At 40.9% G+C, this 16065-nt stretch overlaps 1 protein-coding gene across 1 annotated transcript in view; it reads left to right on the top strand.

Annotated features, from left to right (window-relative positions):
- LOC136387384 (protein MTO1 homolog, mitochondrial-like) overlaps nucleotides 1–16065 on the top strand; it is a 30317-nt gene that overhangs the window by 7584 nt on the left and 6668 nt on the right. The window contains 8 exon segments of the mRNA XM_066358810.1: nucleotides 99–376; nucleotides 10346–10358; nucleotides 10507–10615; nucleotides 10714–10904; nucleotides 11141–11271; nucleotides 12498–12702; nucleotides 12778–12847; nucleotides 12849–12935. Of these exon segments, the coding sequence (XP_066214907.1) occupies nucleotides 99–376; nucleotides 10346–10358; nucleotides 10507–10615; nucleotides 10714–10904; nucleotides 11141–11271; nucleotides 12498–12702; nucleotides 12778–12847; nucleotides 12849–12935 (1084 nt within the window).

Raw genomic sequence — 16065 nt, forward strand, 5'->3', positions numbered from 1 at the left:
AGAAAGTTTTTCTTTGGTTCTAATGTAAAATAGTCACATTCCAATTTATCCATGGAAACAAACAGAACACAATATTTACACTCTTTCCTATCTCTTAGCGGATGGAAGCAAAGTATTTGCGGACAGCGTGATTCTGACTACCGGGACATTTCTGAGAGGCGTGATTGTAATTGGATTGGAGATGCATCCAGCAGGACGTTTAGGGGATCAGCCTTCCGTAGGGCTGGCTCAGACTCTAGAGAAGTTGAGGTTTGTGGTGGGAAGAGTGAAGACTGGGACTCCACCCCAAATTGCCAAAGCACCCATTTATTTTAGCATTCTAAACAAGCAGACACTAGATCATCCATCCATGCCATTCAGCTTTATTAATGAAACTGTGGGTTAAGGTAAGATAATTTAGGAAAATCTGGCTTTACAGCTAAATATTGTCTGTTCACAGCAGAATGTAGTATACCTCTTCCTTCTTACCTTCCTTCTTCCTTCCTTCCATCCTTCCTTCCTCTCTCCCTCCCTCCATCCCTTCTTACCTTCCTTCCTCTCTCTCTCTGTTTTTATCTCTCTTTTTTGGTAGCAATTCACTTTACATAACTATTACTTATAGTGGGAAAAAATGGTCTTTAAAAGGATTAGCTAATTTGGCCAATTGAGTCATTTTTACATATGTTCTTTTTTTTAAAATTAATTTTAGTGGGGTGACATTGATAAAATCAGGGTACATATGTTCAGAGAAAACATCTCCAGATTACTTTGACATTTGATTATATTGCATACACCTCAGCCAAAGTCAAATTGTCTTCCGTCACCTTCTATCTGGTTTTCTTTGTGCCCCTCCCCTACTACCCCCCCCCCCCCCCCCCCCCCCCCCCGTTACCATCACACTCTTGTCCATGTCTCTGAGTTTCATTTTTATGTCCCATCTATGTATGGAATCATATAGTTCTTAGTTTTTTCTTATTTACTTATTTCACTCAGTATAATGTTATCAAGGTCCATATATGTTATTGTAAATGACCCAATGTCATCATTTCTTATGGCTGAGTAGTATTCCATAGTATGTATGTACCAAAGATTTTTTTTTTTTTTTGTATTTTTCTGAAGTTGGAAACGGGGAGGCAGTCAGACAGACTCCTGCATGCACCCGACCAGGATCCACCCGGCATGCCCACCAGGGGGCGTCGCTCTGCCACAATCAGAGCCATTCTAGTGCCTGAGGCAGAGGCCATTGAGCCATCCTCAGCGCCCGGGCAAACTTTGCTCCAATGGAGCCTTGGCTGTGGGAGGGGAAGAGAGAGAGAGAGAGAGGAAGGAGAGGGGGAGGGGTGGAGAAGCAGATGGGCATTTCTCCTGTGTGCCCTGGCTGGGAATCGAACCCGGGACTCCCGCACACCAGGCCGATGCTCTACCACTGAGCCAACAGGCCAGGGCCTGTACCAAAGCTTTTTTTTTTTTTAATTTTATTTATTCATTTTAGAGAGGAGAGAGAAGGGAGAGAGAGACAGAGAGGGAGAGAGAGAGGAGAGAGAGACAGAGAGAGAAGGTGGGGAGGAGCTGGAAGCATCAACTCCCATATGTGCCTTGACCAGGCAAGCCCAGGGTTTCGAACCAGCGACCTCAGCTTTCCCAGGTCGACGCTTTATCCACTGCGCCACCACAGGTCAGGCTGTACCAAAGCATTTTAATCCACTCGTCCACTGACGACCACTTGGGCTGTTTCCAGATCTTTGCTATTGTGAACAAAGCTGCCATAAACATGGGGGTGCATTTCTTCTTTTCAAACAGTGCTATGGTGTTCTTAGGGTATATTCCTAAAAGTGGGATAGCTGGGTCAAAAGGCAGTTCGATTTTTAATTTTTTGAGGAATCTCCATACTGTTTTCCACAGTGGCTGCACCAGCCTGCATTCCCACCAGCAGTGCAGGAGGGTTCCCTTTTCTCCACATCCTTGCCAGCACTTATTCTGTGTTGTTTTGTTGATGAGCGTCATTCTGACTGGTGTGAGGTGATATCTCATTGTGGTTTTAATTTGCATTTCTCTAATAATTAGTGATGTTGAGCATTTTTTCATATGCCTATTGGCCATCTGTATGTCCTCTTTGGAGAAGTGTCTATTCATTTTTTTTTGCCCATTTTTGACTGGATTGTTTGTATTCCTGATGTTGAGTTTTAAAAGTTCTTTATAAATTTTGGTTATTAACCCCTTATCAGACGTATTGTCAAATATGTTCTCCCATTGTGTAGTATGCCTTTTTATTCTGTTCTTATTATCTTTAGCTGCGCAAAAGCTTTTTAGTTTGATATAGTCCCATTTCTTTATCCTGTCTTTTATTTCACTTGCCCGTGGAGATAAATCAGCAAATATATTGCTTGTGAGTGATGTCGGAGAGCTTACTGCCTATGTTTTCTTCTAAGGTGCTTATGGTTTCACGGCTTACATTTAAGTCTTTTATCCATTTTGAGTTTATTTTTGTGAATGGTATAAGTTGGTGGTCTAGTTTCACTTTTTTTACAGATAGATGTCCAATTTTCCCAACACCATTTCTTAAAGAGGCTGTCTTTACTCCATTTTATGCTCTTACCTCCTTTGTCAAATATCAGTTGTCCATAAAGCTGTGGGTTTATTTCTGGGTTCTCTGTTCTGTTCCATTGATCTATATGCCTATTCTTATGCCAGTACCAGGCTGTTTTGAGTACAATGGCCTTGTAGTATAACTTGACATCCGGAAGTGTGATACCTCCCACTTTATTCTTCCTTTTCAAGATTGCTGAGGCTATTCGTGTTCTCTTTTGGTTCCATATAAATGTTTGGAATATGTGTTCTATATCTTTGAAGTATGTCATTGGTATTTTAATTGGTATTGCATTGAATTTATAAATTGCTTTGGGTAATATAGACATTTTAATGATGTTTATTCTTCTTAACCATGAGCACAGTATATGCTTCTACTTGTTTGTATCTTCCTTGATTTCTTTTGTCAATGTTTTGTAATTTTCCAAGTACAGGTCTTTAATCTCCTTGGTTAAATTTATTCCTAGGTACTTTATTTTTTTGGTTGCAATAGTGAAGGGGATTGTTTCCTTAATTTCTCTTTCTGACAGTTCGTTGTTGGTGTATAAAAATGCCTCTGATTTCTGAGTATTAAGTTTATATCCTGCCACCTTGCTGAATTCATTTATCAGATCCAGTAGTTTTTTGACTGAGACTTTAGGATTTTCTATATACAATATCATATCATCTGCAAATAATGATAGTTTTACTTCTTCTTTTCCAATTTAGATACCTTTTATTTCTTCTTCTTGTCTGATTGCTGTGGCTAAGAATTCCAGGACTATGTTGAGTAAGAGTGGTGAAAAGGGGGCACCCCTGCCTTGTTCCTGATCTTAAGGGATTGCTTTTAATTTTTGCCCATTGAGTGTGATATTGGCTGTGGGTTTGTCATAGATTTTCTTTATCATATTGAGGTTTGGTCCCTGTATACCCACTTTGCTGAGAGTTTTGATTATGAATGGATGCTGGATATTATCAAATACTTTTTCTGCATCTATTGAAATTATCACGTGGTTTTTCTTCTTCCTTTTGTTATGTCATGAATCACATTGATTGATTTGTGAATATTGTACCAGCTTTTTTTTTAATTTTAATTTTTTTTATTATTTTTTTATTTATTCATTTTAGAGAGGAGAGACAGAGAGAGACAGAGAGGAGAGAGAGACAGGGGGGAGGAGCTGGAAGCATCAACTCCCATATGTGCCTTGACCAGGCAAGCCCAGGGTTTCAAACCGGCAACCTCAGCATTTCCAGGTCGACGCTTTATCCACTGCACCACCATAGGTCAGGCAATATTGTACCAGCTTTGCCTTCCAGAAATAATCCCACTTGATCATGGTGTATGATTTTTGTCATATATTGCTGGATCCGGTTTGCTAATATTTTGTTGAGGATTTTAGCATCTATATTCATCAGGGATATTGGCCTATAATTTTCTTTCATTGTGTTGTCTTTGCCTGGTTTTGGAATCAGAATTATGCTCGCCTCATAAAAGGAGCTTGGAAGTCTTCCTTCCTCTTGAATTTTTTGAAATAGCTTGAGAAGGATAGGAGTTAGTTCTTCTTTGAATATTTGGTAGAATTCACTTGTGAAGCCATCAGTCCCAGGACTTTTCTTTGTTGGGAGTTTATTGATAACTGTTTCGATCCCATTTGTTGTAATCGGTCTGTTTAGGTTTTCTGATTCTTCCAGATTGATTTTTGGAAGATTGTATGTTTCAAGGAATTTGTCCATTTCATCTGGGTTGTCTAGTTTTCTGGCATACAGTTCTTCATAGTATTTCCTTACAATATTTTGTATTTCTGTTGTGTCAGTTGTTATTTCTCCACTCTCATTTCTAATTTTATTTATTTGAGTCCTCTCTCTTTTTTTCTTGGTGAGTTTAGTTAAACATTCTTGTTTACCTTTTCAAAGAACCAGCTCCTGGTTTCATTGATCCTCTGTATTGTTTATTAAGCCTCTATGTCATTTATGTCCGCTCTGATATTTATTATTTCCTTCCTTCTACTAGCTCTGGGATTTACTTGCTGTTCTTTTTCTAGTTTTTTTAGATGCAGAGTTAAGTTGTTTATTTGAGCTTTTTCTAGCTTCTTAAAGTATGCCTGTAGTGCTATGAACTTCCCTCTCAGGACTACTTTTGCTGTGTCCCATAAATTTTGAGTTGTTGTATGCTTATTATCATTTGTTTCTAGGAAATTTTTATTTCTTCTTTGATCTCACTGTTAATCTATTCGTTATTTAACAACCTGCTATTTAGTTTCCATGTGTTTGAGAATTTTTGAGTTTTTCTGTTGTGGTTGATTTCTAGTTTCATGCTATTGTTATCAGAGAAAGTGCTTGATACGATTTCAGTCTTTTTAAATTTATTGAGAGCACTTTTGTGCCCTAACATGTGGTCTATCCTAGAGAATGTACCATGAGCACTTGAAAAGAATGTATATTCTGCTGCTTTAGGGTGAAAGGTTCTGAAGATATCTATTAAATCCAGTTGATCTAGTGTGTCCTTTAAGTCTGCTGTTTCTTTGTTAATTTTTTTCTTGAGGATCTATCTAGTGATGTTAGTGGGGTATTGAAATCCTCTACTATTGTAGTATTGCTATTGATCTCGCCCTTTAAATCCTTCAAAGTCTGCTTTATATATTTAGGTGCTCCTATATTAGGTGCATAGATATTTATAATGGTTATATCTTCCTGTTGGATTGCTCCCTTTATCATTATGTAGTGGCCTTCTTTATCTCTTACTATAGTCTTTGTTTTAAAGTTCATTTTGTTTGATATAAATATTGCTACCTCAGCTTTTTTTTCATTCCCTTTGCATGAAATATTTTTTTCCATCCTTTTACCTTTAGTCTATGTGGATCTTTTGTTTCAAGGTGTGTCTCTTGTAGACAGCATATGTATGGGCCCTGTTTTCTTATCCATGCAGCTACCCTATGTCTTTTGATTGGATCATTTAACCATTTACATTTAAGGTTATTATTGATATGTAGTTGTTTATTGCCATTTTATTCTTTAAAGCTGTATTCCTCTTTTGCTATATTCTTTTCCCACTTTGATCTGTTTACAACAGGCCCCTTAACATTTCCTGCAGCAATGGTTTGGTTGTAATGAATTCCTTGATTTTTTTTTGTGTGTGGGAAGCTTTTTATTTCTCCTTCAATTTTAAATGATAGCCTTGCTGGATAAAGTAGTCTTGGTTGTAGGTTCTTGTTCTGCATTACTTTGAATATTTCTTGCCATTCCCTCTGACCTGAAGTGTTTCTGTTGAGAAGTCAGATGTCATCCTTATGGGGGCTCCTTTGTAGGTGATAGCCTTTTTTTTCTCTAGCAGCTTTTAATATTTTCTCTTTATCACTTAGGTTTAGTATTTTAATTATGATGTGCCTTGGTGTAGATTTCTTTGGGTTTCTCTTTAATGGAGTTCTCTGTGCTTCTTGAACATGTGAGAGTTTTTCCTGAATAATTTAGGGAAGTTTTCAGCTATGATATGATTGAACAAAGTCTCTATCCCTTGTTCTTTCTCTTCTTCTTCAGGAACCCCTATGATGCAGATGCTATTTCTCTTTGTGTTGTCATAGAGCTCTCTAAGAGTTTCCTCAGACTTTTTGAGTCTCTTTTCTTTTTCTGCTCTGCTTCCCTGCCTTTGTTCAACTTGTCCTCCAACTCGCTGTTTTGATCCTCAGCTTCATCCATCCTGTTTTTAATACCTTCCATTGTGGTCCTCATTTCTGATATTGTATATATTTGTCATCTCCGACTGATTCTTTTTTAATATTTCAATGTCCTTTTTTATACTTGCTATTTCTTTTTTTTTTTTTTTTAAATTTTAAGCTGGAGACAGGGAGAGACAGTCAGACTCCGCATGCGCCTGACCGGGATCCACCCGGCACGTCCACCAGGGGCGACGCTCTGCCCACCAGGGGGCGATGCTCTGCCCCTCTGGGGCATCGCTCTGCCGAGACCAGAGCCACTCTAGTGCCTGGGGCAGAGGCCAAGGAGCCATCCCCAGCGCCCGGGCCATCTTTGCTCCAATGGAGCCTTGGCTGCAGGAGGGGAAGAGAGAGACAGAGAGGAAAGAGGGGGGGTGGAGAAGCAAATGGGCGCTTCTCCTGTGTGCCCTGGCCAGGAATCGAACCCGGGTCCCCCGCACACCAGGCCGACGCTCTACCGCTGAGCCAACCGGCCAGGGCCTACTTGCTATTTCTTTATTTAGGTGTTCATAATGACCATTCATTGTTGTTCTAAGATCCCTAAGCATACTTAAAATCATTATTTTAAACTCTGCATCCAGAAGTTTGGTTATTTCCATATCATTTATTTCATTTCCTGGAGGTTTCTCTTGGGGTTTCATTTAGATTGCACTTCTCTGTTTTCTCATTATGTCTGTGTGTTTGGGTGTATTGTTTGTAGAGCTGGTTGAGTGTAGGCTTGGTGTTGTCTTCCTCCAGTTTTCAGTTGTCTACATATGTTCTTAAATTTCATTACCTCAATAACTTGACCTATTTAAACTTGAAACAATCTCAGACATACAGAAAAGTTACGAGGCAATTAAAACAATCTCATATAAACCACAGAGATTCACCCACTTAATATTTGTCATATTTATATCTTTCTCAAGGCATATATAATACCTATAGTATAAAATAGTGGTATGCACATTTATTCTTATTCTCTTTCGTCTGAAACATTTGAGAGCAAGTTGCAAAGATCATGACCCTTTACCTCTAAATACTTCACTCTGTATCTCAACTAAGCACAGAAACATCGTTCTCTATAACCTCGATGCAGTGATGAAAATTGGAGAATTTAACATTGATACAAGAGTGGTATATAATATAAAGTCCATAGTCCAATTTTGCTGATTGTCCCAAAATTGTCCTTTATAGCAACCTTTTTTTTTAATCCACAGTAGGTCATATATAGCATTTAATTATTGTTTTTCTTTAAATCAGTTCTTCAGTCTTTCATGGTATATTTTTTAAGAGCATAGGTTACCTTTTTTGTATTTTTTAAATATTAAAAAAAAAGTATGAGTGTTTTTAGAATTGAGGACTAATAATTGATGGTCCTAGCTTGAGAGTGTTATCCTAATGAGTGGCTTCAAATACCCTGTTTTTTTTTGTTTGTTTGTTTGTTTTTTCCAAGAAGGGTCCTCCAGAGCAGGAGAATCCTTCAGTTTTTTTTTTGTTTGTTTGTTTTTTTATATTTTTCTGAAGCTGGAAACGGGGAGAGACAGTCAGACAGACTCCCGCATGCGCCCGACCGGGATCCACCCGGCACGCTCACCAGGGGCTATGCTCTGCCCACCAGGGGGCGATGCTCTGCCCCTCCGGGGCATCTCTCTGCCGCGACCAGAGCCACTCTAGTGCCTGGGGCAGAGGCCAAGGAACCATCCCCAGCGCCCGGGCCATCCCTGCTCCAATGGAGCCCAGGCTGCGGGAGGGGAAGAGAGAGACAGAGAGAAAGGAGGGGGGAGGTGGAGAAGCAAATGGGCGTCCCTCCCATGTGTCCTGGCCGGGAATCCAACCCGGGTTCCCCGCACGCCAGGCCGACGCTCTACCGCTGAGCCAACCGGCCAGGGCCTACCCTGTTTTTTTGAAGTCATTTTTATATATTTGCTGTGGAAAAATGTAAATTGTGATGAAACTTTCTTGGTATGTATATTTTAAACTTTTATTATTTGCTGGCCAGGCAGTGGCACCATGGATAAAGCGTTTGCTGGGAATGTGGAGAACTAGGTTCCAAACCCAAGGTCCCTGGCTTGAGGACGGCTCATCCAGCTTAAGTGCGGAATTGCTGCCTTGAGCATTGGTTCATAGAAATGACCCCAAGGTCCTTGGCTTGAGCCCAAGGTCGCTGGCTTGAGCAAGGAGTCACTGTCTCAGCAGTAGCCTCTGGGTCAAGGTACATATGAGAAGCAATCAATGAATAAGTAAGGGGCCACAACTATGAGTTGATGTTTCTTGTCTCTCTCCCTTCCTGTCTCTCTGTGCCTCTTTCTGTTTCTCACTAAAATAAGCAACAAAAAAACTTTTTTCACAAACCTTTAATTTTACAGAAAGTAGAAAAATAGTATAATGAATCCATGTGTTCATCACTCAGCTTAAACAAATAATATTTTTGGGCAGTCTTGATTTAGCTTTCCTGAACACTTGCTTCTTGCTGATTTTTTTCTTTCAAACTATGAGAAAGTTTATTTGGAAAGTCACAGAAGTTGAAACCAAGTCAACACAATCAATTAAAAATTTAAAGAAAGTCACAGAGGTAGGAGAAGTGAGTCATAAAAGAAATTGGCCCAGGAAATGAGCTACAGAGGCAAACAAGGGGCCCTTGGGCCTTAGGAGAGAGGAGGATGAAGGTAATGCACCTGCGGGGGGGGGGGGGGGGTAGGCGTGGCCTTGCTCCTGAGAGGGAGAGCACTCTCCTGGCTGAGTGTGTCAACAGTCCCAGATCACATCATTTCACTTATAAATCCTTTGGTATAAGTCTTCAACAGATAAAAACTTGTAAAAATTAACCACAATATCTTTATCTACACCCAACAAAATATAATTTATTTTTTTAAAGGATTTTATTTATTGATTTTACAGACAGATGAGGCAGGGTAGCAAGAAGTATCAACTCATAGTTGCTTCACTTAAACTGTTCATTGTTTGCTTTTGTGTGTGCTTTGACCCGGCAGCCAAGGGTTTCAAACTGGAGCCCTGAGCATTCTGGGTTGATGATCTATCCACTGCACTACCACAGGGAAGGCAAAAGATAATATTTTATGTGTGAGAGAGACAGAGAGAGGGACAGATAGGTACAGACAGACAGGAAGGGAGAGAGATGAGAAACATCAACTCTTTGGTGTGGCACCTTAGCTGTTCATTGATTGCTTTTCATATGTGCCTTGACTGGAGGGCTGCAGGAGAGCGAATGACACCTTGCCAGCAACCTGGGCTGAAGCCGGTAACCCTGTGCTCAAGCTGGTGAGCCTGTGCTCAAACCAGATGAACCTTTGCTCAAACTGGCAACCTCAGGGTTTCAAACTTGGGTCCACTGTGTCCCAGTCCGACGCTCTATCCACTGCCTCACCACATGGCCAGGCAAAGGAGAATTTCTTTTTTTTTTTTTTTTACAGAGACAGAGAGAGAGTCAGAGAGAGGGATAGATAAGGACAGACAGGAACAGAGAGAGATGAGAAGCATCAATCATCATTTTTCGATGCTACACCTTAGTTGTTCATTGATTGCTTTCTCATATGTGCCTTGACCAGGGGGCTACAGCAGACCGAGTAACTCCTTGCTAAAGCCAGCGACCTTGGGTCCAAGCTGGTGAGTTTTGCTCAAACCAGATGAGCCTGTGCTCAAGCTGGCGATTTCGGGGTCTTGAACCTGGGTCCTCCGCATCCCAGTCCGATGCTCTATTCACTGCGCCACTGCCTGGTCAGGCAAGATAATTTCTTAACATCATCTAAATACTCAGTGTTCAGTTTTCCTTAGTTGTTTTTAATTGTTGTTTTAAAGTATTTACTTAAAATGTTTACAGTTTATTTTAAATGTTTCTTTACAGTTTATTTTTGAACCAGGAACCAAACAGGGTTTATGCATTGCATTGGATGTTAAGCCATATAATAGTCTCCCTTGCCCCTTCGTTTATTTTTTTTTTGACATATGTATGTGGAAGAAATATTCATTTATGCTCTAGATTCAGTATCCTCAATTTGTCTGATTTGATCCCACTGCTGGTGCCTTGAACTGTTTCTCCATTTTCTGTGTTTCCTCTAAACTAATAGATCTAGAGCCTTGCTTAAATTTAGGTTCATCTTTTGGGTTGTTTTTGGCAAGACTATTCCATAAGTAGTGCTTGGCATTATGCATAGATTTAATGTCTATAAAAGTAAGTGTGCAGTTTATTTGAATAAGAGGCATGCTAGTTGAGAAGCAAAAATGTTATAACTAATTCATGTGTTTTAGCCAGAAGATCAGCTGCCATGTTACCTGACTCACACCAACCCTAGAGTGGATGAGATTATCCTTGAGAATCTTCACCTTAATAGTCACGTTAAGGAAACTGCGAGGGGACCCCAGTAAGGACAAACTATCACGGCTCAGTTACTTTAAGGAATGTTGCCAATCCTTTTTTGTTTGTTTCACTCAATTTTTAAATTTAATTATCCTGTTCTAGATACTGTCCCTCCATTGAATCAAAGGTTTTGTGTTTCCCAAACCATCTACATCATGTTTGGTTGGAACCGGAAGGGATAGATTCTGACCTCGTCTACCCCCAAGGGTTATCTGTGACACTACCAGCTGAATTACAAGAGAAGATGATCACATGCATCAGAGGCTTGGAGAAAGCTAAAATGATCGAGCCAGGTAAAGAGAAGCACAGCCGCTTTTCAGAATGAGCTCGGCATCACCTCAGCAGACAGTGAGAGCCTAGCTCCAGTCATGCTTGCTTTGAGTCTCAGAAAGCGAAGCTGCACATCTGCACATTTCAAATAGTCTTTATTTTTCAAGAGCATTTAATGAAACGATAACCTTTGCATCTCTACCTTGATGCAAATTCCGCTATGTTTTTGCTTATTTTGTACCATTTATTCATTGGTCAGGCTATGGTGTTCAGTATGATTACTTAGATCCACGTCAGATCAGTCCTTCTCTTGAGACTCAGTTGGTGCAACGGCTCTTCTTCGCGGGACAGATAAATGGCACTACTGGCTACGAGGAAGCTGCAGCTCAAGTAAGTGTTCAGATGCCAATGTAAACAGAAAGGGGCTATTGAACTGGCGTTCCTCCTTTTAACATTTATGATAATTATGCAGATCTTAGATATAATTCCTAACTAATAGAAGACATTTCTGTTTCAGGGTATAGGATGATGGCTACTGTATACAACAGGATTAAAAAAGAAATACTTGTAGCTCAGTTGGTTAGACGGTGGTCCCCACATGGGAAGGTTGTGGGTTCAATCCCCAGTCAGGGCACATGCAAGAGTCAACCAATGAATGCATAAGTCAGCAAAACAAACAACTAATGTTTCTCTCTCCCTCTATCTAAAATCAGTAAACTTTAAAAAATAAATTTTAATAAGTAAATCAAGAAACACTTGTGGTTTATGACTCTTTCAAAATAATTTTATTGAAAATGATCATATCATGCCTGACCATTGGTAGCGCAGTGGATAGTATGTCAACCTGGGGTGCTGAGGACCCAGGTATGAAACCCTGAGGTTGCTGGCTGAGAGCAGGCTCATCCTGCTTGAGCGTGGGGTCACCGGCCTGAGCGTGGGGTCACCGGCCTGAGCGTGGGGTCACCGGCTTGAGGGTGGGGTCACTGGCTTGAGCGTGGGGTCACCGGCTTGAGCGTGGGGTCACCGGCCTGAGGGTGGGATCATAGACATGACCCCATGTTTGCTGGCTTGAAGGCCAAGGTCCCTGGCTGGAGCAAGGGGTCACTGGCTTAGCTGGAGCACCTCAGTGAAGGCACACATGAGAAAGCAATCAAGGAACAACTCAAATGAGGCAACTATGGGCTGATGCTTCTCATATCTCTCTCCTTTCCTGTGTATCTGTCCCTGTGTGCCTCTTTCTCTGTCTCTTTCTTGCTTAAAACAAAAAACAAAAACAACAAAAAAAGGAAGGAACAAGGAAGGAAAGAAAGAAAGGGAGAAAAAATGATCATGTATTATTCCTTTTAAGTGGGAAGTTATATTATTTTTACTTGTAAGTGGGGAAAAACTAGAAAAGTTTTACAGGTGGATTTTTTAAAAAATGATTCTCTCTAGGCCTTTCAAGAATTACTGTATTTGGAAAACAATGAATTATAGCATACCTCTATTCTATTCTTTCCAGGTAGTGCCTGCCTGCTTTCTTCCTGCCCCATGATGAGTTTTCTGATAGTGCTCTGAATAGCAGAGCTCTTTGTTCACTTCATGATGGCCTTTTAAACATTTCAGTCCTCTTGTAGGGTGTGATAGCTGGAATCAACGCAAGTCTTCGGGTCAGAGGCAAGCCTCCTTTCATCGTCAGCAGAACAGAAGGCTACATAGGAATCTTGATTGATGACCTCACCACACTGGGCACCAAGGAACCATACTGAATGTTTACAAGCCAGGTGGAGTTCCGTTTGTCACTGCACCCTGATAATGCTGACAGCCGCCTCACATTCCGAGGTAACTTTTCAGAGTCTACCGACCAGGTTTGTTCTTGTCAGACCTCTCATGATATTCTCTCCTGCCCTCTTCCAGGGTATAAGGAAGTTGGCTGTGTTTCCCAACAAAGGCATGAAAGAGCTTCTTGGATGAAGTTTTCTTATAGAAATAAAATCCATTGAGTTTTCAAGCTACAAATGGAAAAAGTTAATCCCAGAGGCTTCTATAAGTATGGGTAGAAGTGTGCCTCTCAGGTAAGCATTTTTCACTTTTTACAGGAAAACAAGATCATTTCAGAGAGACATTACTTATAGACTCCCTACCTTCTCATTTTGAATGAAGCTTACTTTTGGCTTCTTCTCAAAATCCTTTAAATGTAACTTACCTTTTCAGTATTGAAAATATGTATGATTCTACATGATTACTTATTTTATATAATTTTTTTATGGCTCCCATTGAGTTCTTGTGGCTTTGCTAAGATTTACAGGGTACAAATTAAGAAATACAGTTATCTGGTTGCTTTGGGAAGTATGGAACAGTTGGGGTGGTCTCATCTTACCTGTAAGGTATATAAAGGAAACTTCTTCGATTAAGCAGAGTGTTATAAATTCTTTGGACTTACTTAATGAGTCACTTGTTACTTGGAAGGGTGTTATCTTTATTTTTATCTTTGTTTTTATAATTCTCATATGTATCTGTTGTCTCTAACCTGTCCAAGTGCTGTCTCTCTCATTAACAGCCAGGCATAACATGTCCTTGTTTGGCTTTCATCTCATCATGGTGCTATATTGTTTAGTACTTCTATTCCCAAGTTCTCCTTTTCATGGGAATTTCACAAAGCACTGTCCTCTGTGTTGGAGGATGTTAAGCAGGTTTTCAGTTATAGTAGCAGTGATTATCAAAGAAGCTGCATCGTAGTCACCCATATCAGAGGATCTCATTCACAGGAATGACAGCCTATATCACAAATAAGGGTGATGATATATTTGTTTACCACATAAGTGGCACCAAGAGATGGTAGTAGTATAAACATGTTTTATAACTCACTTAATTTTTCAGCTGTTTGTTTGTTTAAACTTAAGAGAGTTCACATTATTTCAGGCTTTGCACAAAGATTTTATAACATTCTTTGGTGTTATTTTTATTTTATTTTATTTATTTATTTATTTATTTATTTGTGTGTGTGTGTGTGTGTGTGTGTGTGTGTGTGTGTGTTTCTGAAGCTGGAAACGGGGAGAGACAGTCAGACAGACTCCCGCATGCGCCCGACTGGGATCCACCCGGCACGCCCACCAGGGGCGAAGCTCTGCCCACCAGGGGGCGATGCTCTGCCCCTCCGGGGCGTCGCTCTGTTGTGACCAGAGCCACTCTAGCGCCTGGGGCAGAGGCCAAGGAGCCATCCCCAGCGCCCGGGGCCATCTTTGCTCCAATGGAGCCTTGGCTGCGGGAGGGGAAGAGAGAGACAGAGAGGAAGGAGAGGAGGAGGGGTGGAGAAGCAGATGGGTGTTTCTCCTGTGTGCCCTGGCCGGGAATCGAACCCGGGACTTCTGCATGCCAGGCTGATGCTCTACCACTGAGCCAACCGGCCAGGGCCTATTTTTATTTTTTTTAAGTTTTACTTATTGATTTTAAAGAGAGAGAGAGATTTGTTGTTCCACTTATTTATGCATTTACTGGCTGATTCCTTTTTTACTTTATTTTTTTAATTTTTCTTAAGTGAGAAGCAGGAAGACAGACAGACTTCTGTATGCGCCCAGAACGGGATTCACCTGGCAAGCTGCCTACCAGGTGATGCTCTGCGCATCTGGGGTTGTTGCTCCGTTGCTCAGCAACCAAGCCATTTAAGTGCCTGAGACAAGGCCATGGAGCTATCTTCAGCACCTGGGGCCAACTTGTTCCAACCAAGCCATGGCTGAAGGAGAAGGGGAGAGAGATAAAGAGAAGGGAATGGGGGTGGGTGGAGAAGCAGATGGTTTCTTCTCCTGTGTGCCCTGCTGAGGGGGAATCAAACCTTGGACATCCACACTCTTGGCCCACGCTATACCACTGAGACAACCAGCCAGGGCTGTTGTTTCACTTATTTATGCATTCACTGGCTGACTCTTGTATGTTCCCTGACCAGGGATTAAACCGACAATCTTGGTGTATCAGGGTGATGCTCTAACCAACTGAACTACCCTGCCAGGGCAACATTATGCTTTATTTTGATTATTGCACTATTTCAAATTTATATAATTAGAATTTGCATTAAATATGACTAATATGTATTGAGGTCATAGTGAAAGCAGGGAAAGTGATTGTTTCCAACTCAGTTTAAAATGCTAATTGATGGGCTGACCTGTGGTGGCACAGTGGATAAAGCATTGACCTGGAATGCTAAGGTCACCCATTTGAAACCCTAGGCTTGCCTGGTCAAAGCACATATATGGGAAGCACCTACAAGTTCATGCTTCCTGCTCCTCCCTGCCTCCTTTCTCTCTCTCCTCTTTCTAAAAATTTAATAAATAAAATTCAGTAAGAAAATAAAATGCTAATTGATAATAAAAATATGGAAAAGAAGATTATCAGTTTTATATTTTTACCAAACTAATCTCATGAGTAGCCATTCTGTTAAGGTGATTTAAAAAGAAAAAGTGGGCCCTGGCCAACTGGCTCAGTGGAAAGAGCATTGGCCCGGCATGTGGACGTCCCAAGTTCATCCCAGTCAGGGCACAGATGAGAAGTGACCATCTGCTCCTGTCCCCCTCCCTCTCTACTTCTCTCCTTCTCTCTCAGTCAGTGGCTCAGTAGGTTTGAGCATCAAACCAATAGGATAGTTTGGTTGGTCCGAGTGTCAGCCTCAGGCACTGAGTATAGCTTAGTTGATTCAAGCATCAGCCCTAGAGGAGGGTTGCCTGGTGGATCCTGGTCAGGGCATATGTGGTAATCTGTCTCTCACTTAAAAAAGGGGGAAAAATTTGTTCCGAGAAGGAACACAATTTCCTTTTTAATTTTTTTTTATTTATTCATTTTTAGAGAGGAGAGAGAGAGGGTAAGAGACAGAGAGAGAGAGAGAGAGAGAGACAGAGAGAGAGAAGGGGGGAGGAGCTGGAAGCATCAACTCCCATATGTGCCTTGACCAGGCAAGCCCAGGGTTTCGAACCGGCGACCTCAGCATTTCCAGGTCGATGCTTTATCCACTGCGCCACCACAGGTCAGGCCACAATTTCCTTTTAATTTTTCTAAATTTTTAAATGAAAAGGACATGTGGTAAACTACCAGACAAAATGTTGTAGTTAAAGATACTCTCTGTTTATATTTTAGCCTCAATTTCCTCAGCTGGAAAAGAAACATGTACCCCACTTATTCATTGTGTTGAGATAAGAGTTGAGTGAGATAATGTAG

This window comes from Saccopteryx leptura, chromosome 1, assembly GCF_036850995.1.
Source record: "Saccopteryx leptura isolate mSacLep1 chromosome 1, mSacLep1_pri_phased_curated, whole genome shotgun sequence".
Lineage (NCBI taxonomy): Eukaryota > Metazoa > Chordata > Mammalia > Chiroptera > Emballonuridae > Saccopteryx > Saccopteryx leptura.